Genomic DNA, 23,977 nt, shown 5'->3' with positions numbered 1-23,977 from the left:
ATGCCCTTTCCGTAGGGAGTTATGAACAAAAAACAGTTGGGTTTTGTGGTGGAGGTTTGCGTGCAGGTCCTGCTCTTTCCGTTTAGCACCCTACCTGAACTGACTCTTCTGGTCCTGTCATGTGACCATAGCTGGCAGGGGGAGTAGTCGACAGTGTCCCCTGGAGTTGTGACTCAACGTGGCAGTCCCAGCTTCTGTCAGCATTAGTTGTGTGGATGTCTAAGCAGGCAAGAAAATGGAATGAGGATTTCTAGGGCAAAGGCTGCAGATGGCAGGGTAACATGGACATGCAATAGTTTATATGCAAATGCAATGCTGCACCCCAGGAGTCAACAGGTTGAACATTTCCAAAGGATCCTTGTTGGTGCTGAAGGTGGCATCCACACTTGTTGCGTGCCCTTGATGATGAATAATGTGTGATGCTTGTGCTTTCTTCAGCCCATGGCTACCTAATAGACTTCTCCAGCTCCAGGCTATTAGTCTGTGAGGGTTGTTGTGAATTCTCTCTTCCAGCTCCCACCCCTGCCTGGGACCATACCCTCACTGGCAGATCTGCCTCCAAATTCAAGATGAAAGTCCTTTCCCAGTGACCTAATCTAACCTTGATGGTTTCAAGGGTTTCAGATGAAGTTCTGTGCTTTTTCTGTTAGTCCCCCATCTGCTTGTAATTTCCACTTCTCACTCTACCTTCACCCTTTGAGTTTTTGCAAAATTATCAACTGGTTATGATTGAACAAAAGAAACAGCATTGGAAAAATTGCCTATTCCTGCTCCAAGGGACTGCACAGAGGTATTTGCCTTGTAGCTACGACACATGCTGACAGTGAAGATAACAGGGGCAAAATTGTAACCACCCAACTGGAAGTAACACCGTTAGGTAATTTACCCATGTGGCAAAAGGGGTATCTAATGAAAACTGGCGCTAGTGTTAATCACCTATCATATAAGAACGGATATTGCAGCCCTGGGTTTGAGAGGGAAGAGCTGAGAAGGGCAGGAAGGCCAGGGTTCTTCCTGATGGCGTTTTCAGCTTGGTCTTTGTGGCTGGCACTAGGGAGGTCCATCTCTTGCAAAGCTGCTAACAGAAGATTCCACAGACAAGCAGCAGAGCTGCAGGTGCACCGGGGGAATGAGAGCTATAATTAACTTTCTATTTCATTGTATTTTACAACAGTGACCCTTAATTCTCCAAAGACGTTAACCTATTGTCCACCCCTGTGGCTGTCCCACTGTCTAAAAGTCAATGACTTTCAGCTTTTGCTGAAAATAGAAAGCTGATAAAAATGGGGCTCCCCAGGTTTCAGTAGGGGTGGAGGAGCCTGGTAAAATGAAGTAACATTTATTTTGCCAGTGTAACTCCATGGGGAAATAAAAGGCTGATTAATATTCTTTGTTGTTTAATTATTTAGAGTGAATGCTTCTAACTAAAGAATATTTTTGTCCTCATAGCTTTTAGTTTATTCCTCACATATTTTAGTGCCCTGTGGTTTTTTTAATTTATTTTTTAGGTTTTAAAATATCCAAGTAGCTCTTCATTCATTCATTCATTTTCATTACACCAAATAATGTTGCAAGTAATGTTGTTCCTTCTCATTGGCCAGGATTATCAGTGGTCTGTTTTTAATTCTTTCACAAACATGTGCTTATTACAAACCAGTCACAGAATTCAAGTCCACCTCCTGATGGATACTAGCGAGTAAATTATTTTACAATGTTATTTAAGTTATACAAGTTTCATGTATTTTATGTATACAAAGGAACATACTTCCCACCCTAGATTCCCTCCGGCCCATGCTCCAACCCTTCTTCCTCCCCCCTTTCTCTCATTCCCAGTATTTTTACAAAGACCTACTTTTTTGTTTTTGTTTTTTTTTTGGCAGGCAGAGTGGACAGTGAGAGAGAGAGACAGGTCTTCCTTTGCCGTTGGTTCATCCTCCAATGGCCATTGCGGCCGGCGCACTGCAGCCAGCGCACCGTGCTGATCCAATGGCAGGAGCCAGGTACTTCTCCTGGTCTCCCATGGGGTGCAGGGCCCAAGCACTTGGGCCATCTCCACTGCACTCCCGGGCCACAGCAGAGAGCTGGCCTGGAAGGGGGGCAACCGGGACAAAATCCGGCACCCTGACCGGGACTAGAACCCAGGGTGCCGGCGCCGCAAGGCGGAGGATTAGCCTAGTGAGCCACGGCGCCGGCTACAAAGACCTACTTTCAGTTTACTTAATGATTGTAAAGTTATCTCTACACTAAGTAAAAGAGTTCAACAAATACTTGAAGGGAAAAAAAACACCATTCCTCAACAGAAGAGACAAAGGCTACAAACAATCATTGAATCTCAAAATGTCCATTTCACTCCAGTACATTACATTTTAGGCATGAATAAATTTTTAAACTATCAATAATTCTTGAATACTTTTGAGTTTGGAAGTAATTGATAACTAGGTAGGATTTCAGTTTATATTGATGAGGTGGCGGAATGCCGGTGGTGATGTAATTACTTCTACATGAAGAAGGGAGTTGAGCAAGGCGGATACATCTGTAGGCATGGTGCGCCTGTGTCTTGTTCACCCCAGGTGTTCTGGATGTGAGCAATTGCCTTAATCTGAGAAGCAGCAAAGCGTGCTCATGGACCAACCCAGCGGGTACTAATTAGCGAGCCACAGACTAATCAGCGAAAGGCCTCATGTTTGAGCTCCCCATAGCCATACTGAGAAGGCAGAGTTGCTGATAGGCTATTGTGTCTGCACAGCATTCGGCCATGTGCTTTTTAGGAGAAGCCCGTGTGCACTTTCGTTACTGGTTGTAGTTTTTGTGAGCGGTGGTGGTGTTTGGGGGTGGATGTACATAAGGCTTATATTGCTTGACTGCCAACTTCGCTGAGCTCACATGTGATCCTTATTGATGTGTTTGCCAGGGAGAAATGCCTGCTCCCTCTCCAGTTGGCTTTGGAATCCAAGAATGTGAAGCTGGCCCAACACGCCTTGGCAGGGATGCAGGTATGGCTTTGAATGCAGTGGGGTGACAGATATTGACAGGCCACTTTGGTACTGAAAGAGCAAATAGTTAACTTTTTAAATTCTAGCAGTTTCAAGACTCTGAAATTTACTGTTTATGGGTGAAATGGTCATTTTTCCATTTAATTATTGTTTGTAGCTATTGTCTATATTCTCACTAAATGAGGTCTTTTTGCTTTTTACTTGTTAAACTTATTTGGTGAAGCAATGTCTTTTTACTGTAAATAAATTTAAAATATGTTATTTCACAAACTAAAAACTAGGAAAGGGAGAAGGAAAAAGGGTGAGAAGGAAGAAGGTTGGGAGGGAATATCATGTTGTTTTTTTTTTTTCTAAAGATTTTATTTATTTACTTGAGAGGTAGAGCTATAGATAGAGAGGGAGAGACATAGAGAAAGGTCTTTCCTGCACTGGTTCACTCCCCAAGTGGCCACCACAGCCAGAGCTGGGATGCTCAGGAGCCAGGAGCTTCTTCTGGGTCTCCCACATGGGTGCAGGGGCCCAAGCACTTGGGCCATCTTCTACAGCTTTCCCATAGGCAGAGAACTGGTTTGGAAGAGAGGAAGCCGGGACACAAACCAGTGCCCATATGGGATGCTGGTGCTGAAGGCAGAGGCTTAGCCTACTATGCAACAGTGCCGGCCCCCATTATATCCTGTAGAATTGTATCTACAAAGGACATTGAATCTGTTAAAAAAACTATTTAAAAATGTTTAAAAATGCCATATTTGTTAAAAAAAGAAATTAAGGTTAAAATCAATTGATTTTTCCATCTGAACATATTATGCCTGTCTACGACCAATTGGCATACAGTTCTTGGGACACCTATTGTAACCTCTTTTGTTCACCTTAATTTATTTGTTAATATCTAATACTTTCTGTGATAAAAAAATTTGCCTATTTCCATTTTTTGTACAAAATATTCAGGATTCTAAAGTGAAGGCATATCTAATTTCAGGCTACTGTATTTGAAAATTTCAAAGAAAGAGAAAATCTGTTGATTTTGTAGGTAAAAAACTTTTTAAAAAGACTCAGAAATTTGATTGAACCAGAAATTAACCATAGATGAAGACAGCTTTCCTTATAGCCAGCAGAATTTCTTTGCACACTGTCACTGGGTTGAACCTTTGTAGTCAGACCCTGAAGCATGTGGACCCAGCTGAGTTCACACAGATATGAAGGGAACATTCTTGTGGCATCCAACTTCTAGAAGAAAAAAGGATCCCAAGAAAGAGATCCTAGGTTCATACCAAGTCAGATCTTATGTACATTTTAAACATCTGTGATTCTGAATGGTGAGAATGGATGGCAAACTAGATTGTATGTTGTTTTTAATCTACAGTTAGATTGGCAAATGAATTTCTGTTCAGCAATGGACCACATGTACACCATGGTTCTATGATATTATAACAAAGCTGCAAACTTCCTGTCACCTAGTTTTTAAAATTGTACTTTTTCTATCTATAGATAGGGTTAGAGATACAAATAGCATTGTGTTACACAGTAGCATCTTGTACAGGTTTGCAACCTAGGAGCAATAGGCTACACCATTTAGCCCAGGTGTGTGAAAGGCTGTACGTCTATGCCTGTGTAAGTACACTCCATGATGTTCACACAATGAAATGGCTTAATGATGTGTTTCTCTGGATGAATCCCCAGTATTAAGCAAATGCACAACTATATTTTGTTTCCAAAGCAAGGCTGGGAAGGAAAAAAGAATTTGGTTAAATAGGAAGTCAGATTGTTTGAACACATTTCCTTCTCTGAGCATTTGGGTCCAATTCCAACAGGGACAGGGTGATGACTGTATTACTACCACACTGACTTTTAGGAGTCTGTTTGTGAGACACAGGCTCTGTGAAGGTCAAGTCTGGGGCTTGGGGGAGCTTGTCCAGTGTGGTCCTGGGTTAGTGACAATTGTCCAATGTCTTTTCATGTCAGTAAGGTCTTATCTCATAGCTACTGTCTTAAGTTCAAGGATGTCCCTGATACTTTTTGAAAGTTACTATATACAGAAGACTTAGAAAGCAGCTCTCCCCCTGGCCGTTGAATTTGAATTAGTTATTGTAAATTTTCATATGTAACAGGTGTGAAATTTGTAAACTCTGTTGGTAACATTGAAAACGTCTTGCTTTTCTCCACGGTAACTAGGCCAGCAGCAAAGATGAATGAGAGTTTGTTTGACCTGCCACTTTGGTTCCTTTTTCTCTAGCATTGTGTAGTTGTTTTCAAACCCCTGCTGTTTGAGCAGCCACATCATGTTGTCAGGGGTTTATTTAATTGTGAGTTTCCATGCCTTGGTGCGGGTGAGCTTTTCATTGAGCATCCTTTGCTGCCTCCTGGTAACTTTCACACCTTATTAGACCTTCCCAGTCTTATCATTTCAAGGAAAAACCGCTTTGTATATAAACTTGAACTGTTGGCTGACCTGAACATACTACATGATTCTGAACATCCTCTTTGAAAAAATATTGGGTACTAAGTCAGAGAGTCTTAAGTAGGAACGTTTGGAATACCTGTTTTCCAGCTTGGCAGCAGCAGGACGGTCAAAGAGGGAGTTACAAGGAGAATGCCACAGGGTCCTTACAGGCTGCACCTGTTGGCCACGTGGGGCGAGAACACGTCAAACAGGGAGGTGCATAAACTCCTGTGCGGAGGCCTCAGAAATCAACCGTCCAGGAAAGGCTGGGAGAGAGTGGCTTACCCACAACTCTCAGGAGTGAGATTTGAGGGCTTCAGGGTGAGTCAGCCTAGAATGTGCCATGACTACCGGCTAAGCTCATCTGGCCTTAGAATGTGACTCGGGGTGTGTGACTCTTCCTTATCACCCCGTCCTGGAAGTCCTCAGGGGCGTTTGCTCCGGTGGCCACATCCTGAGTAGCAGAATACAGGTGAGGCCTCGGCATTGTGCAGAGAACCTTCGGGGAGGCCAAGGGGCTGGAGTACGGGCAAGAAGAGGCTTGGGGGGCTTCAAGGCTGGCTCCAGATATTCCGGAAAGGGCAATCCCCGGATAGCTGCCTTTAGACGTTGTGAAATGCAATATCTGTGGTCTCAGGGGACAGTGAGGGAGTCAGATTTGTTGCTAGGCAGGGTTTGGTACAATCTCAGGTCGAATTTTAAGCAAAAATAAGAGTTGTCTGTATAGTGCAAAGGGCTATCCTGTAAGATGGACCCACGGGAATCTTCCGGAAACTGTCTCCCTTTTGAGGTTTTTGTGGGATGCATTTTCTGACGGGGAAATACATTAAGGTTTTTGGATTAATGGGTAATTCCTGACCCAGGGCAGCTCACGCAGGAAGTCAAAAGATAAATGACTAAGAACTTGTCTGTTTCCTGGGACAAAGCGACACTCAAGGGGTGTGTGTGTGTATTGAGTGCAGCTGAACTCCCCTTAACACATTCATCCTCCTTTCCCTCTACAAATAACTGGAAGGGCCACACATTAGAATTTTGCTCCCTGAAATTTAGAGGGCGTTATCATGGACTAGGAAATGGTCTTCACCCAAAAGTGTTTAATCAGGATTGGATGCATTTTCTTGTTAATGGGATATTAAAGGCCTCCAGCTACATGTCTCCCAAGTTAAAAAAAAAAATCATCTATACAGAATGTGACACAACAGACTGAGGCAGTGGGGAGAGCCTGTCTGCTCACTGCCCTGTGTCTCTTTGCAGAAGCTTCTGGCAGAAGAGAGGTTTGTATCCATGGAAACAGACTCTGATGAGAAGCAGCTGCTCAACCAGATCCTGAATGCCGTGAAAGTGACGCCTTCACTAAATGAAGACCTGCAGGTGGAAGTGATGAAGGTTGGTTTGGCCCCACTGCACGTCCCTGGGGCGGAAGCGCACTCTGACCCCCAGCACCCATTGCTGTCTTGAAGCTGCCTCTGCATGTGGTCACCATGCATTTGGAATAGATGGTTATTATCCTGGCTTGTGGTCCCCCTAAATTACCTGGCCCGTATAACAAGAGAGAGTTATAATCTTAATACGTCTGAAGATTTTTGTCCTGGTACTGCAAAGCAAGTGTTGTTAGGAAATGTACTTACTACCATTTAAGAGAATGTGAGTAGTTCCATTGGGGTCGATTAGATGGATTATCCTGGCTTTTCTGCAAAGATCTAACCATGTGTTGATCCACCCTGAGGTTTCGGCAGTCTAGGGGAAGAAGACCATCCTTGGGAGGCCTTAGCGTCTCATCTTTTTTTTCCTGTCTCCAGTTTTATGAACCATCTCTCCCTCATTCCATTTATCACCTCCCTTTAGGCCTGGCATTTCTACCTTGCCTTTCTCCTTCCCTTGGCAATCACCAGGATTGGGTGTCCCGTGGGCTACCTGGAATGGGTACTGTCTTGTGAGTGAGCGGTGGGTTGGGCAGAACAGGATAGAAATCTCTGCCCCAGAACCGTGCTTTGATCAGGGTAGCAAGGCTTTTAGTAATGCTGCCCTTCCCTCCCTAGAGGAACACATGGAAAGGAGTATTCAAGAACCGTTTCCTGAGGACTTCACTTCCACGGGTGTTAGTTTCTCCGTTCAGAAAAGAGAAGATTGATTTCCATCTTGACGCTTTCCTCCTGCCCGGGCCTCCTCCTAACCTTGTTGGTGGGTGGTTTAGGGTAGTGACGAAGAGCTCAGACTCTGGAGCCCGCCTGTCTTGGTCGACTTTTCCTTCCTCCATTTCCTGGCTGGATGACCTTAGATAGAACCCTGAACTGCCCTGGGGCTTCATCTTCCATTTGACAGATGAGGAGAAATAGTGGTGCCCACCCAACAGCATTGTTTTGAAGCTTAAATAAGGTGACATGTGTAAAGAATTTAGTATAGTAACAGAACAATAGCAAGTGCTTTAGAAGTGTTGTATACAAGGGGGCTTCAAAAAGTTGGTGGAAAATGGAATAAAAGGTAAGTTTATTTTGGTGTGGGGGAAAATGGAAATCCATGCATACTTTTTTAATAATGTGTCAAAAAAAATAATAATAATGTGCATATTCCATGAACTTTTTGAAGACCTGTCATGTTACCACTGCTGTCCTCATTCCCTTTGCTGCTGGGGGAGAGAATCTCAGTTGAGGGGCTGGGCATGTGACCTGTTCACCAGTGTCCCAGGCAAGTGTCCAACGCAGAAGACATGGGTCACCCTGAAGCTAGCGGCTCCTTAAGATCGCATTCATTTTTAACCCATTTGATTCTGGAATGTACAATTCTGCCTTAGCTTTCAACATAAGCTCAGAGATTGTGTTATTCTGGAAGTTCTGGGAGTAAGTTTTTTGTGGAATTCCAAAATCTGTATTACAATTAAAAGGAGGAAGTGCCTATTCTTGTAGGCACCATGAAAAAGCAGGGTGTTCAGTGGCTCTATCAACAGTAACCCCCGTTCTGAAAACTTGTGTTTGCATTCGAATTCCAGCCCAGCCGTGCCTTCTGCCTGCCTTGCTGAGAGAGGTGTTGACATGGGTGGACTCCTGGCAACTGAAAAAAAAGCCATCTTACTGGGCTTTCTTTTTTTTTTTTTTTTTTTTTTTTTTTTTTTTGACAGGCAGAGTGGACAGTGAGAGAGAGAGACAGAGAGAAAGGTCTTCCTTTTTGCCGTTGGTTCACCCTCCAATGGCCGCCGCGGCCAGCGCGCTGCGACCAGCGCACCGCGCTGATCCGATGGCAGGAGCCAGGAGCCAGGTGCTTCTCCTGGTCTCCCATGGGGTGCAGGGCCCAAGCACCTGGGCCATCCTCCACTGCACTCCCTGGCCATAGCAGAGAGCTGGCCTGGAAGAGGGGCAACCGGGACAGAATCCGGCGCCCCGACCGGGACTAGAACCCGGTGTGCCGACGCCGCTAGGCGGAGGATTAGCCTAGTGAGCCGCGGCGCCGGCCCTGGGCTTTCTTTTTTTAAAGATTTATTTTTTTGTTTGAGAGAGGGGGAGGGGTCTTCCATCTGACGGTTCACTCGCCAAGTGACTGTAGCTGCCAGGACTGAACCAGACCAAAGCCAGGAGCCTCATTCTGTTCCCTCATGTAGGTGGCAGGGGCCCAAGCACCTGGGCCATCCTCCATTGCTTTTCCCAGGCCATAGGCAGAGCTGGATCAGAAGTGGAGCAGCAGGAACATGAACTGGAACCCATATGGGATGCTGATGTTGTGGGCGGTGGCCCACCCTCTATGCCACAACACCAGCCCGATTAGTCAGCTTTCAAATGGCACACCATATGTAAAGGACCACGGTACTTTTAGTCGATGTCTGAGAGGAAAGTCAGACACTCTCAGAACAAAGAAAAGTAATATATGAGCTTTCACTCAGATTTCCAGAATGCGTAAGAGCATAAGGACCTTTGCTACATGTTGTTATTTTTTGATTTATATATTGAAATTGGGAAGAATTTTTCAACTCAAACCCAGCATTAGGGCGACTTATGCTCTTATTTTAGACAAACACTTTTAACCAAAGTGCTAGAAAATGGATGACATGGTAACCAAACTAGGTAATATTATTAGCATCAAATAAAACTTCATGGATGGTTGTCTCATTGTGATAGTCAGAGATGAGGGCTCCATGGCCGTTTCCTTCTCCTGAGATTTAAAATACCCATTTGGGTATAAGGGTTGATCCAAATTAAAGAATTTCTGGCTTAGAATAATCAGGTTTTTTATTGTTGTTGTTACCTCCTGTCTGTATGCAGAGGGAACACCTATACCCATTTTGTAGTGATCTGTTCAGTCTTTGGTCCCTTTATCCTACCCTTCTGTATGTCTTGTTCTGTATGTCTTGTCATGATCCAAGGAATAACTCTTCACCAAAGCCTTGTTTGGCTAAGACCACTACTATGTTAAAATGGTTTTACCACCTATTCTCCCAAATACTGTATTTTAGACCAAAAAAAAAAAAAAGATGACTCCTTGGAGGAAGGATTAGATTCCATTAATACGGAGGGTATGTTAGTCCAGTCTTGTGCTTTTGCATACCTCATTCTGATGATAAGTTTATATTTCCTGTAAAAATCCTCTCGTCATTTTATATAAGTATTTTGAAGATGTTAAACTTTTTAAGATGTGACACAGTAAACATTTGTAACTCTTGGTCTGGGAATACTGTTCAGGAGGAATAAAGCACTGTTATGAAGTTTTATCTCTGTCCACCAATGGCATGGACACTGTTAGATTAAATCATAGACATTATTTGTTAAAAGGCATCAGGCGTTTTATTCACATATCGCTCTCTACTAGTCCTTAGAAACATGAGAAGCTGAATCCTGTCACATTCTTGAGAGTTTGCAGTCACTATCTGAAATTCCCAGAGAGGAAATAATCATCTCTCTTAGTGATTGCCCCCCAATTAAGCAGAATCCAGCTCATAACAAACCCAACATTCCCGATGATAGTGTTTTCATTTAGGGAGAAAGCCCCATCAGAATGTTAAAGAAAATCAGAGATGCTTGCTTCGGACAAATAGGAATGAAGTGAAATTACCTCCTCACTCTCTGTATACTACTTAACAGGACGGGGAGAAAATGCAACTATGACTTACTGCAATGGCTAGGAAACCTAAACAGAATTTTCTGGCTTGGACAAAGTGTCAGAGCTGTGAAGAATCAGCAAGAAGTTTCCTCTAAAGATAGAGTACCTTTGAAATGGTTAGTAGGTAGATGGTAATTAGGTTAAGTAACCTCTTCCCATGCTCTGTGTGCCATTTCTGTAAAGGCGAGGCAGACTTCGGAAGAGCCCGGAATGTAACTAATGCCATCTCTGGTTGCAGTAAATAGGACTTCCCTTCCTTCTTTCTAATGCGGAACCTTTAGTGAGGTTATTACCGGACACCCTGGCTGAGTCTGCGAAGCCAGAAAGGAACTGTGGGGGGAGGCAGGGGGAGGCAGGGGTGGGACATGGACGTCCTATCTCCGGAGTGCTGGCTTTGGCAATAAGGCAGGAGGTCATCTTGGATCCTGGGTAGTCGTGTGCTGAGTGATCTATTTCTGGTTGTCTTATTTCACGTGCATCTTTAGATTGTAGACGTGAATATTGGCAGGGTTTTCAGGCAGAAATGACAGGGGATGATTATTTAACATGGATTCTGCATCGGGCACTCTGCTTTGTGCTTTATATTCCTCCTGTGGTCACCCAGCTAGTGAAATGATGGGACCAGAATGTGAACCTTAGCGGCTTGAGGCCAAACCTGTGCTCCTTAACTTGGAGCCTGCTGAGTTGGTCCTGAGAGGCCCTTCAGCGGGAGCCAGCACTCCCCATTGTAGAGGTGACTGAGCAGAATAGTGAAGACACTGGCTAATGAGAGTAACGCTAGAGTGCTTCAGAGTCTCCTGTGGTTGCTGTATCCTCCCGTGATGCTCCCTCACTGGTTCTATGAGCTAGGTTCAAATATGAAAATCAAATCAACTCTAGTTCTACCAAATTAGCTAATCGCTGTGGTTTGTGAGAGAGGTGGGAAGGGAGGAGCGTGTCCTTTGCTGTTGAGGAATTTGTATTTATCAGAAAGTTAGCAAATACCTATAGAAAACAAGAGGAATCTTCAAAAAGTTAGTGGAAAATGCATATTATGTACAAAAATAATCTGTGGATTTCAAAAAATTTTTATGCAGAAGTGAACTTTAACTTTCATTTACCAAGAAGATACTGACATATCTGCATACAAAGGTGAGTGATTTATGGACACAGGGTTTACCCTGTGTGTGGTTGGGAGTCCTACCTTCAGGGTGTCCACTCAGAACTCTGAGAGGAGTATGCTTCTAAATTCAGTATGAATATCATCAGTGTAGTCAGTGTCTTGATCTGGGTGTAAGAAACAGGCCAAACGGAAGGACCATTTTAAAGTCTTCTCTCTGGCAGGCACTTGGCACAGGGGTTAAAACGTCACATTCCTTATTGGAGTGTCTGGGTAAGAGTACCAGCTCCATTCCCAATTCCAGTTGGATTCCAACTTCCTGCTAATGAACCCCGAGGAAGGCAGAAGGTGGCAGTGATGGCTCAAGTCATTGGGTTGCTACTACACATGTGGGTGACTTGACTGGAGCCCTGGCAGCCAGCCTGGGTCCTTGCAGTCCCTTGGAGAGAGAACGAGCAAGCGGGAGCTCTGTCTCTCTGCCTCTCAAGAAAGCAAAGAAGTAAAATCCCCTCTCGATCATGCTTTAATATAAAGTCTCATATCTGGGAAATTTGTCCAAATGGTTAGTAATGATGTTTTCCATTCTGGCATTTGGTCATCTGCAATGCCTTTTTTTTTTTTTTTTTTTTTGACATATAGAGTTATAGACAGAGAGAGACAGAGAGAAAGGTCTTCCTTCTGTTGGTTCACCCCTCAAATGGCCGCTACAGCCGGCCCGCTGCACCGATCTGAAGCCAGGAGCTAGGTGCTTCTTCCTGGTCTCCCATGCGGGTGCAGGGCCCAAGCACTTGGGCCATCCTCCACTGCACTCCCAGGCCACAGCAGAGAGCTGGACTGGAAAAGGAGCAACTGTGACTAGAACCCAGAACCCATATGGGATGCTGGCGTTGCAGGCGGAGGATTAACCAAGTGAGCCATAGCACCGGCCCCCTACAATGTCTTGTGGAAAAGAATGACCACTAGGGAAGTTGGAGGGTAAAATGGCTGGTTTGTCTTGTTTTCTTCAATCAGGGAGAAATCCCCTCCTAGCCTAACACTTAGACAATTTGCAGCAGTTTCTTTCTGTTTTTTACTATTTTTTTTTTTTTTTTTTTTTTTTTTTTTTTGACAGGCAGAGTGGACAGTGAGAGAGAGAGACAGAGAGAGAAAGGTCTTCCTTTGCCGTTGGTTCACCCTCCAATGGCCGCCGCTGCAGCCGGCGCACCGCACTGATCCGATGGCAGGAGCCAGGATCCAGGTGCTTTTCCTGGTCTCCCATGGGGTGCAGGGCCCAAGCACCTGGGCCATCCTCCACTGCACTCCCTGGCCATAGCAGAGAGCTGGCCTGGAAGAGGGGCAACCGGGACAGATTCCGGCGCCCCGACCGGGACTAGAACCCGGTGTGCCGGCGCCGCAAGGTGGAGGATTAGCCTATTGAGCCACGGCGCCGGCCACTATTTATTATTTTTATCTACTTGAAAGGCAAAGTGACACAGAGACAGAGAGGTCTTCTATCCACTGGTTCATTTCCCAAATGACAGCACCACTCAGTGCCCGGCCAGGCTGAAGCCAGCAAGTCCGAACTCTCTCTAGGTCTCAAGCCCAAGTGCTTGAGCTGTCATCTGCTACTCCCCAGGATGCATGAGTGGGAAGTTGGAGCTGGAGGTACAGTAGCTGGAACCCAAACCAGCATCCAGTATGGGATGAGAGCATTGCAAGTGGTGGCTTAACCCTCTGCGCCACAACACCCAACACAGGATGTTCAGCTTTTGGGAATGCCATGGCTGGGAGTTGAGCTAACAAACTTACAAACATATTGTTTGTGCAGTCAGCTCAGGGAAGTGTCTAAAAAGTGTGGCTTTGACAAGTACATGACTCTCAAACAGCCTTTTCTCTTCATGTTGCTGCTAAGACAAAGGTGGGGATCATTTTTTTCTGCTTTTCACACATATTAATAGATATGGGTACCTCAAAAAGTTTGTAGAGGGGCAGGTGTTGTGGTGCTGTAGGTTAAGTTACTGCCTGGAACATGCACATCCCGTATCAGAGTGCCATCTGGAATTCTGGCTACTCTGCTTCTGATGCAGCTTCCTGCTAACACATCTGGGAGGCAACGAATGATGGCAAGGGTTTGGGTCCCTGCCACCCACATGGGAAACCCAGATGGAGTTCCAGGCTCCTGGCTTGGGCCTGACCCAGCCCTGGCTGATGTGCCTATTTGGGGAAGGAATCAATGGGTGGAAGATCAGTCTCTCTTTCTTCCTGCTACTCTACCTTTTAAATAAATAAGTCATTTTCTTAAAATTATGGAATGTAGAATTGAAAAGATAAATTTATTTTGCTGCCAAAAAATTTGAAATCCATGCATAGGTTTTTTAAATAATATACATTTTCTATGATCTCTTTGAAGACTCCTAGTAATTCTAAGTTTTTCTTCCATGTTCCCTTCACTTTTGATCTGACTGCCTGGAACAGATAGTTAAACTATTTGAAAAAGCAAGGGGTAAGCACTGGAACCTTAGAAATGTAATTTTCCCTTGGATCTTTATGCATTCTTTTTGAGATGAAGAGATGTTCATACATATTAATTTTTGGAGCATCTTATTTCCAAGTACATTTGAATACATTTAAGAACCACTCTAAGGATCTTCAAACTTTCTCCCCACATGGTGGTTAAGTATAAATAGACATCTTATTTACTGTGGATATTCTAGAGTGCCTCACAGAGTGGGGAAAATCCTCCAGTTACATCAATCATGTATTCAATTTCTTCATCAAATCATTGATTACTTCCTGAGAGCCAGGCACTGTATTGAGCACGGAAGGTCTTGTGGTGAGGAGAACCAAAGAGAAATCGGTCTGTCCGTTTGGAGGCTTGTGATGGAGACAGCAACCAATGAGAGACATCACACATGCAGACTGTGGCAAATCCAGTGACAAGCTCATCTAGGGATTAGAAGAACATTGACAATGGGGCCTGCGGGAGGGCAGGTGGAGAGAGGACGTGGCAGGCTGTTATAGAAGAGTGAGCTTCAGGGCAAAAGATCTAAAGCACAAGGATGAATGGGAAGAACAGATTGCAGTGTTCAGGTTCATTGCAGCCAAACAAGAGAGAATTTTATTTTTCTTTCACATAAACTTAGGCCAGGGTTGGCTGAATCACCATACCAGAGATCCTCATTTCTTGGATATGGTTTCTCCACCTCATGATACACAGTGGCTGCTTGTTCCCAGCCAACACATCCTCATTCCAGCCGACTTGGAAGGGGGAAGGAGGACATTCTTGCTTATAGCTCTTTAGTTAGAACTCAGTCACACAGCAACACTGCATTGCAGGGAAGGCTGGGAAGTGTAGTCTTTATCTTGAGCAGTGCTGTGTCTGGGCTGTTGTGGCTGAAAGGGGACAGGATCGGCTTCCTGGCTGGCCACGTGATTGTCCCTGCACCATCCTCCAGCCCCACCGGATGCTTAAACCAAAGCTCCTGCCTCATCCTGGGCTGTGACTCGCAAACTATCCTGAATGACTCAAAACCTGTGGTTCACCAAAGATTCAGCCTCGGGCCCACGACCAGTGGGTCCCCACTGTCAGGGAAAGAACTCTCACTGATGTGATGGCCTCTGGAAGGAGATGGAATGGGATGAAGAAATCACTTTAATACTTCGGTACCGAAGAGGAAACAACTAGAAGCATGATGGCTGCGTACGAATCCTTTGAACTGCTCAACTGGCTTATTATGCCAGGCTTTAAGGAACTACAAGAATGGTTTACTTAAATTACTTAAAATTTTTTCCAAAAAAAAAAAAAATAGGGACAGGATAGTGGTGAGAGATGACTGGCCATCTGCCATGGCACTTAGCATGTGAGATTCGGAGTCAAGGTTTATCCTCTCCAAGACACAAGGAGTCAGCACATCATCCGAGAGCTGAGTCCCTATGCCTGCAGTCCCAGAGGATTGGTATCCAGAGTCTGGGCCCCAAACGAAACAGGGCATGGACGTATATACCCTGGCACAAACAACTGTAAGGCTTTTTTTTTCATAGTTATACTTATTTGATTGGATAGCTAAGAGCTATAGGGGCCGGTGCTTTGGCACAGTGGGTAAAAGCCCTGGCCTGCAGTGCCAGCATCCCATATGGGTGCCAATTCGAGTCCTAGATGCTCCACTTCCAATCCAGGTCTCTGCTATGGCCTGAGAAAGCAGTAGAAGATGGCCCAAGTGCTTGGGCCCCTGCACCTGCATGGGAGACCAGGAAGAAGCTCCTGGCTTCAGATTGGCACACTCCAGCTGTTGCAGCCAGTTGGGGAGTGAACCAGCGGATGGAAGACCTCTCTCTCCCTCCCCACCCCTCTCTCTTTCTCTCTCTCCTTATCTCTCTGTAACTCTTCCAAGTAAATACATAAATCTTTAACAAAAAAAAAAAAAGGAGCTGTAGCACTGCTTACACTACTGTTACACAAAGTTAGACCTGTGTGCATTAGATTTGCTTTAGTTGACTTAGTTGCAATTGCAGTATTTCTCAAATTTCTGCCTTTATCCATTTTTTTTCTAACTTAGGTGAGAGGGTCCCTGCTATGGGATAACAGTGCCTTCCAGGGTATAAGAGGTTAGTGACGGCCCAGCAGACGCCATTGTAATCTCTCCTAAACTCTTGGCTCAGGCTTGGCTGGAAATCTTCACTATACAGTTAAGTCTCCCATCCAAGAACTAACCAGGCCCGACCCTGCTTAGCTTCCGAGAACTATACAGTTAAGTAAGAACAAATGGGAAGTATTGTTTTTATCCCTTTGGCCCCTAGCACCTGACTTCCTAATTGCTTGTTAATTTAGTTCTTGCCTAATGGAGACAAAGGAACACACGTGGTATAGTTCTCAGCTGCCCCGCAGGATAAACAACAAGCACAAGAAACTCAGTTGTGATTTCTGATAATAAACTGTATGAGCTCAGAAGTGTAACAGATCCACATGGACTTGTATTTCACAGTGGTTGTAATCTATATTCTCAAATCCTGCTTAGGTAAATTGAAGTTGGAGAGTTCAGTTATTTGCTCAGGCTTAACCAGTCATTGATAGCAGAATTGCTTTGTCCACCATTTGATTTTTCTGGAAAGGCTTTGTAGCAGGGCTAGGAGTTAATCTTGGCTTTGGATGTGTAGTTTTTTAAGAGACAACCGTGTGGACCTGAGGCCTTGAGTTAACTGCCTGGTCAGTGTGAGTAATGTGGTTTCACTGATTTTCAGAAGCGTAATGAGAGACTAGAAATCTCTTCCAATACACAGATATCCATGGAGGTGTGTCTGCCAGAGTGAGCGTGGCATCCTGTGACTGTGCCCTGAAGTAGTCAGTGCACCCTGTTGTGCTGGGATTTCTTTTCAGTATTGGGTAGCAGAGTAGTGAAAGCACAGCTTCTGAAAGCGTGCTGCCTGGGAACCTTGAGAAATTGTTTATCCGTATCTCAGTTTTCTGATCTGCAAAATGTGAATAGCATTGCTACATACCCCTTAGGGCTATAGGAAGTCTTAAATGAACTAAAATAAAAGAATGCTTGCACGAATGCCAGGCGCAAGAGCAGTGTTCCCTCTCATTGTTCTAGTAACTAGAATATGTGTAGCATCATGAGAAAATGAGCACCTCTGAACTCACTCAAATTATGAACAAGAATATTAGAGATAACCTTGGCTTTATGAGGTTCTTTGCCTAATTTTATTTTTCTAGCCCTCCTCTTTATTGCCTAAAACGGTAATTTTCTTCCATAGTAATGGAACAGAGTATGTGTGTCCTCATTCTGATTCCTAAATAAGGATCCAACATTTACTACTACTGAGTTACAGCTCTCTCACTTAAAAGACAGGTTGTAAGTTGCTGTGTCTCGGTTTTCCACCTAGAGTCATTTCAGGTCTTAACCATTAACCCTGACTGCACAGCCTTTGGAAAACATCCACTACTTAGCTGAGTCTTTCCTAGACATAGTTCATATCATTTGGATATTCCAGAAGAGCTTTATAATTATTAAATGTTCCATATGGGGAGATTCAAGTTGGCTCTAGCCCCTTTATCTCAGGGGACATGGTTGGTCATATCTATAGGCATCAAGTATAAAAGTACCAGAAACTGTGTTAAGGAGAGTTTGGGAGGGGAAGAGAAAAGAAGAGAAAGGGTGCTAGCTGGAACATATCCATGGAATTTGACTTCCTACAACTCCAGCTGTGAGATCCAGTTAAAAGAAGCTTGCTACAAGTTGAACTTGAAAATAACTCATTGAACATGAAAGTGTGCTCTTTTAGGCTTTCCTTTCGTTGGTTTCCTCAATGAATGTGATTGTGTTACTGACAGAATTAAACTATGTAGTTTGAAAAGCAAACATTCAAAGATAAAGTTTAGAATCTAGTAGAGCTAGTATGACCTAGTATAATCAAAGAGAGCAAGAGGTGCACAATTTCCATCATTTAAGGTAGCTGAGTAAGTTGTATCAGAAGAAACACTCCATGGGAACACTCAGAAGGAATCGCCACCTTCCACCGGGTAGATCAACAATACAAGGAGGGCATCCTATCTGAGTTGGACGTTGCAAGGTGGGTGGGATGATATTCCTATCCGAGAAGGAAAGTCCCAAGATGGAGAAGTGTGGATGTGAAGTGAGATCCGTGAGGAGAAGTGGATGATGAGCTGGGAAAGGAAGTTGAAGAAGATTTTAGGGTACTTGGTCAGGGTAGGCAAGAAGGTGACAGATTCACAGGCAGATGTTACACTTCAGCGGTGGGAGGAGGAGGACTTTGCAGGGTCGTTTGGGCATCAGCAGAACTGAGCCCTGGTAAAACAGCTTATTAGAGAGCCTGTGCAAGAGCTCCCCGGGACCTCGCTGAGTTGGTGGCAGAAGGAAGGGGTGAATGCAGAAAAGTTCAAGTGCAGTGAACTGATTTGCAGAGACAGAATCAGCAGCAGGTGGTGATGGGCAGTGACATGGGCAGCGAACTGGTAAACAGGGGCAATCTAAAATGACCTCTAGGCTGGTGACCAGAATTTCTGATTGAATGATGGGTCTCTAGGAGCTAACTTAGGAGAGAGTGAGTTTGCGTTCTCCAATCTCTTGTACTAATTTGAAGGAACACAATAGTATAACGTTATTGGCATTCTAAAGGAGAAAAATTGTGAATCTTAATTGATATTTTTATCTTCATTTCTGATCATATCTATTTAGGCATTCATAGTTATACCCATTGTGTATATAGATTTTATTTCTTGCTTTTCAAATACCTGTAAGTCATGAGCATTTCTCACACGGCTGTATTTATTCCTCAAAGTACAGTTTTAACGATTGCATAATGGAAAACTTCTGAGCAAGAAGTGTTTAGCTGTTTGCCATATTAGAGACCTAGTGAGGCTGATATGATTTTCCATAAGTCCAGGTACCCCCATGTCTCTATTCTGCATCCATGGATTGAACTACCCTGGAGCAAAACTACTGAGAGAAAAAATTGCATGTGTGTTTAACATGTGTAGATTTTTTTTCTTATTATTCCCTAAACAATATGCTATGACAGCTATTTATGTAGTGCTGATATTGTGTTAAGCATTACAAGTACTCTAAAGGTGATTTAAAGTATACAGGAAGATTGCATAGGTTATGAAAATACTATCGCATCTAATGTAAAGGGCTTGAGCATCCTTGAATTCTGGTAAGCGCAAGAGGTCCTGGAACTAATCTCCTATGAATAGTGCAGGGATTTCTTCCTGAAGGTTACAAACTGAAATTATGTAACAACCTCTGGGGGAAACGTTAGCGTTAGAAGTACATTCATGGGACCACCATTGTGGTGCAGTGGGTTAAGCCGCTGCCTGTGGTGCCAGCATTGCCAGCATTCCATGTGGGCATTGGTTCAAGTCCCAGCTGTTCCACTTCCTACACAGCTCCCTGCTAATGAACCTGGGAGAGCAGCAGAAGATGACTCAAGTATTTGGCCCCCTGCACCCACGTGGGAGGCCCAGATGAAACTCCTAGCTTCAGCCTGGCCCAGCCCTGGCCATTGCAGCCATTCAAGGCAGTGAACTGGTAGATGGAAGACCTCTCTCTGCCTCACCTTCTCTCTCAGTAACTCTGCCTTTCAAATAAGTAAATAGATCTTTTTTCTTAAAAGTATATTCATGAGGCCTCTGGTTATAGATAATGATTATGAGGGTTTGCCAAGAGAGAACAAAATAGGAAAATAATTTATTTTTAAGTGAATTAGTTCAATCCATTATAATTAATATTTACATAGTTTTCCTATGAACATCATTGCCCCAGTGACTGCGCCTGCTTTGTTGCTTGTGCATGGACCATGAGAGAAAGGGTCTGTTTCTATTTCGTGGTTGAGGTCCACTTGGAATAATTCGCACTCTGTACGCGGTGAGTGCAGAGGAAGCCGGGCACCCTCTGCTCCCCACAGAAAGGCGTTTGGTGCCTTAGAAGTCCATGCCTCCTACTGGGATTTTCTGTCCTCAGCAGTGCCAAATCCAACAGAGTGGGGAAAAAAGAACTGGAACCTGTCTACAGAGAGGAATTATGCAATGATTTTAATTTTATAAAGTTCTAAGCCAGTGTGCAAGGAGAGGCCAGAAGGAAACACGTGTGAAATTAACAGAGCTGAATTCTTGGCCAGAGCCGGAATCCAGGCCTCAACTACGTCTGGGATTTAGGATTTCCTCCAAACACAAGGAAAGTGTAAGGCCTTCTGTAGGCTGTACGTAGATTTAACGTTACTTTCTTAAGCTTTAGTCATTTATTTTGTTTGGTTCAATTTACAAGTAATGTCTAATACTTTGAAAAACGATACCAGAATCGCTCCAGGAAGCACTTGAAGATATGATAATAGTTTGAGCTGAATTACTTGTCCATTCAATGTGCACCCTGCCCACCCAGGTGCCATGGGATAAACTGAACCCCTCAAATCAACTCACTTTATGATTGTACCCTTAGCTTCTCCCCTATGTTGAACTGATCAGTGATACGTACTACAACATGTGAAGTTTAGGGTGCCATGAACTGACGTGTGCAGCATGACACCTAGTGTAGTATGCGTTAGACACAGCTATGGCCTCACGGAGCACTGTGCATTCTCCCTGGCAGAGCCTTCACGACTTATTTTACAGCTGTCTTTTTTCTAGACATCAGCTCTGCGAGATTAGGAATTGGGTCTTTTTGTTCACCATTGTATGCCTAACACCTAGCCCTGGATCCGACCCCTAGTAACACCTCAACAAGTCTGTACTGAATGAATGAATTCGTGCATGCATGCATGCATGAATGAATGAAAGCCTGAATAATGGAGCAGACAGGTAGAAGACATGGCCCTGCAGTTGCCAGTAACTTCAGGAATTGCGTCTTCATTCCTGAATTCCCCAGAAGTGGTCCTGCAGAGGACGCGCTTGGAACCTTGCCAGAAGTGATAACATCTCACATAGGTTCCCAGGAATGACGGTGAATACAAAAGATGCATTCTCAGCAGAACATAACTGGAAGTATCAGGTAGCGGGATGTTTCCTAAGTCTTGTGGGAGATGCTGCTTGTATGCTCCCTGTGCAGAGTGAGGGCCTGCCAGTTTGCTGGGCCTCCTGCGTGGGGGACCACCAAGCTACAGTTGCCTTCACCAGGCCATCCAGAACTGCTGTTTTACAGGTTGAATATCCATTTTCTGAGGTCCTGGAGGCCATTTGCATAGCCTTTACCACTTGAGCATCTCTCATCCAAAAGTCCAGAATCCAAAACATTTTGAGCCTTAGGTCAGTGTTTAAAAAGTATCAGCTTTCAGATTTTGGATTTTTGGGGTATGAATGCTCAACCTGTATTACCTTGTATAGTTGCAGAAACCACTTGTAACACGCCACACTACTTGGTTCTGAATTTGATTCTCAGGACAGCTGCCTTCTGTTAGCTCTAGAGCTGTTATTACTACATTGTCCACTCATTTTACAGTAATGGCCGGGTACTTAGTGGCATAGTCCCACTGGAACTCCGGGAGGGTGGTCACCTGTGTAAGCAGTGCGTGGGCAAAATTGAGAGTGGAGCAGCACTCATCACACCTCCGTACAGTGGACTGGACACAAGGTGGGGGGCACATTTCAGAAGGTCCACCTTACTACTCAGAAGCTTAGAGATCTGATGTGGGGGTGTGGAGAGGACACAGATTTAATTAGGATTTGGAAAGTTGGTGTTCAGAGAGAAGTTAATTTTGGTGCAAAAGTGTTTTGAAATCTGTACTTTTTTCATAATATGCATTTTTCATGAACTTTTTGGAGGCTCATTATAGATCTAAATTGCTCCCCCAAAATGCTGTAGGAGTAAGCCTTTTTAATGTTCTGCCCACTTTGGGATTAAGTTGTATGTGTCACAGTATGCATTTTGAATAAGGCATATCTTTGTTCTCCAAAGCATGCTATTTTATTAAGATATAAGCTTTGCAAAAGTATTTAGAAAAAGAAATTATGAGATTTCAGCAGGTCTAGGTGGCAGGTTGATACTAAGGTTTCAAATACAAGTGACCATTGTCTTTTTTTTTTTTAAGATTTAATTATATATTTGAAAGAGTTAGAATCTTCCAACTACTGGTTCATTTCCCAAATGGCTGCAATGGCCAGGGCTGAGCCAGGTAAAAGCCAGGAGCCAGGAGCTTCTTCCAAGTCTCCTACATGGGTGCAGGGGCCCAAGCACTTGGACTATCCTCCACTGCTTTCCAAAGCACAACAGCAGGGAACTGGATCAGAAGTGGAGCACCCAGGACACGAATCGTTTCCCGTAAAGATGCTGGCACTGCAGGTGGTGGCTTAATGGGCACCAGCCCCAACCATTGCCTTTCACCTTGGAAATTCTCTTTCCTAAGTGTACCGCTGTTGACTCATGGCCCTGAAATCACTAGGGCCAATTTTTAACTTCAGCCATGCCTTATTAAATATCCGCTTTATCTCTCTGACTTCCACTCAGCCTAGGAAGTGTGGCTTTGGTGATGATTTATTGGCCTGACCAGTTCGGAGATAATACGCATGCAACGCTTCACATGGGGCGTTTTGGCTGATGTGCAATAAGGTTCCAGCTGACCTCTAGCCTCACAGCTAGCCTCTGCTGTCACACTCGCATGCCTTTGCTCTTGGCATTTCCTTTGCTTTGTGCGTCTTTCCCTTTGTTTATCATCTCATTTGCCTTCAGAATTTCTGTGTCTTCTCGACTTCAACATTATTACATTGTTCCCAATTGTGATAGCACGAAGGACAGTGAGCCCTACAGTACCGTTAGGCAGGCACTAACATCTCCAATAGAAGGTGAGATTTTTAGGTGAATGATTTTGCTTTCTTTATATTTGTGATTGCACAGAAGCTAGAAACTTAGTGAAGAATGACTTGAATTCAACGGGAGCCTGAAAGGAAGAACACAAAGCAGAAAGTGGAATGCAAACTCCAGCAAAAGCTGCATGCTTTTCAATGTGGATTATTTAACATGCCTAACTCCTTTAGGTTGGAATACTATGAGCCACATCAGATGAGGCTTGTTTAGCCTCAAAAAGGCAGTCTTAAGATATGCACCATATGTGCATTTAAAAAAAAATGCTTTTTTTTTTTTAACCTGTAAACATCCTTGAGGTGGGATGGGAATTTTAAATGGGCTAAAGGACATAGACAAAGTGTCATGGTAATTAAACACCGAATCCATCGCACAGTCATGCAGCCAGAATGTGTGTGGCTCTGACGTCACGGCCCCTGCTCGCTCACGCTCTGTGTTGCAGCACAGGGTGAGCCGGATGGAGAAACCCTGGGTGTGACTGTGGCCTGCTCTAGTGAGAGAATTAATCCAGGGTGTTCTCCGTCGGTAGGGTACACCTGAAACTTTGTCCATTTCGTCATTACCCACCTACAATGGTCCCTCTTCATTCCAAAGGTGACCATGTTAACTCCCCAAATGCTTGTAAAAGCCAGAGCTGGACCAGGCCAAAGGCAGGAGCCCAGAAGCCAATCCAAGTCTTCCACGTAGGTGGCAGGGATCTAAGCACTTGAGCCAACATCTGCTGCATTTGCAGGTGTTGCAGGGTGTGCATTTGCAGGAAGCTGGATTGGAAACAGGGCAGCGACTTCAACCTAGGCACTCTGGCATGGGATGCAGGCATCCCAACTTAACCAAGGCACCAAATGCCTATCCCTGGATACAACATTTTAAATTAAGGCATTGCTTCTAGCGTATAGCAACTATTCAATGACTGGCTTGTTAAAAAGTGATTTGGAATTTTTATTAATGATTCTAATCCTTTTTTCCTCTTTGCCACTGTTTCCCTGTTTTCCTCCTGGCTTGTTTCTGGCGACTGTGCCGGCAGCCTGGATAGCAAGATGCCGCCTGTCACTCAAGTTCCTGCTGTTCAGTGCTA

The 23,977-nt window shown here is 44.3% G+C and overlaps 1 protein-coding gene across 1 annotated transcript in view; it reads left to right on the top strand.

Moving 5' to 3' along the window:
- ARFGEF3 (ARFGEF family member 3) overlaps positions 1-23,977 on the top strand; it is a 179,876-nt gene that overhangs the window by 40,186 nt on the left and 115,713 nt on the right. The window contains exons 3-4 of the mRNA XM_051854295.2: positions 2,912-2,993; positions 6,685-6,816. Of these exons, the coding sequence (XP_051710255.2) occupies positions 2,912-2,993; positions 6,685-6,816 (214 nt within the window). The remainder of the gene's footprint in view (positions 1-2,911; positions 2,994-6,684; positions 6,817-23,977) is intronic.

This window comes from Oryctolagus cuniculus, chromosome 5 (genome assembly GCF_964237555.1).
Source record: "Oryctolagus cuniculus chromosome 5, mOryCun1.1, whole genome shotgun sequence".
In the NCBI taxonomy this organism is placed as follows: Eukaryota; Metazoa; Chordata; class Mammalia; order Lagomorpha; family Leporidae; genus Oryctolagus; species Oryctolagus cuniculus.
The sequence above is the reverse complement of the archived record's forward strand: the minus strand, read 5'-3'. Positions and strand labels throughout refer to the sequence as shown.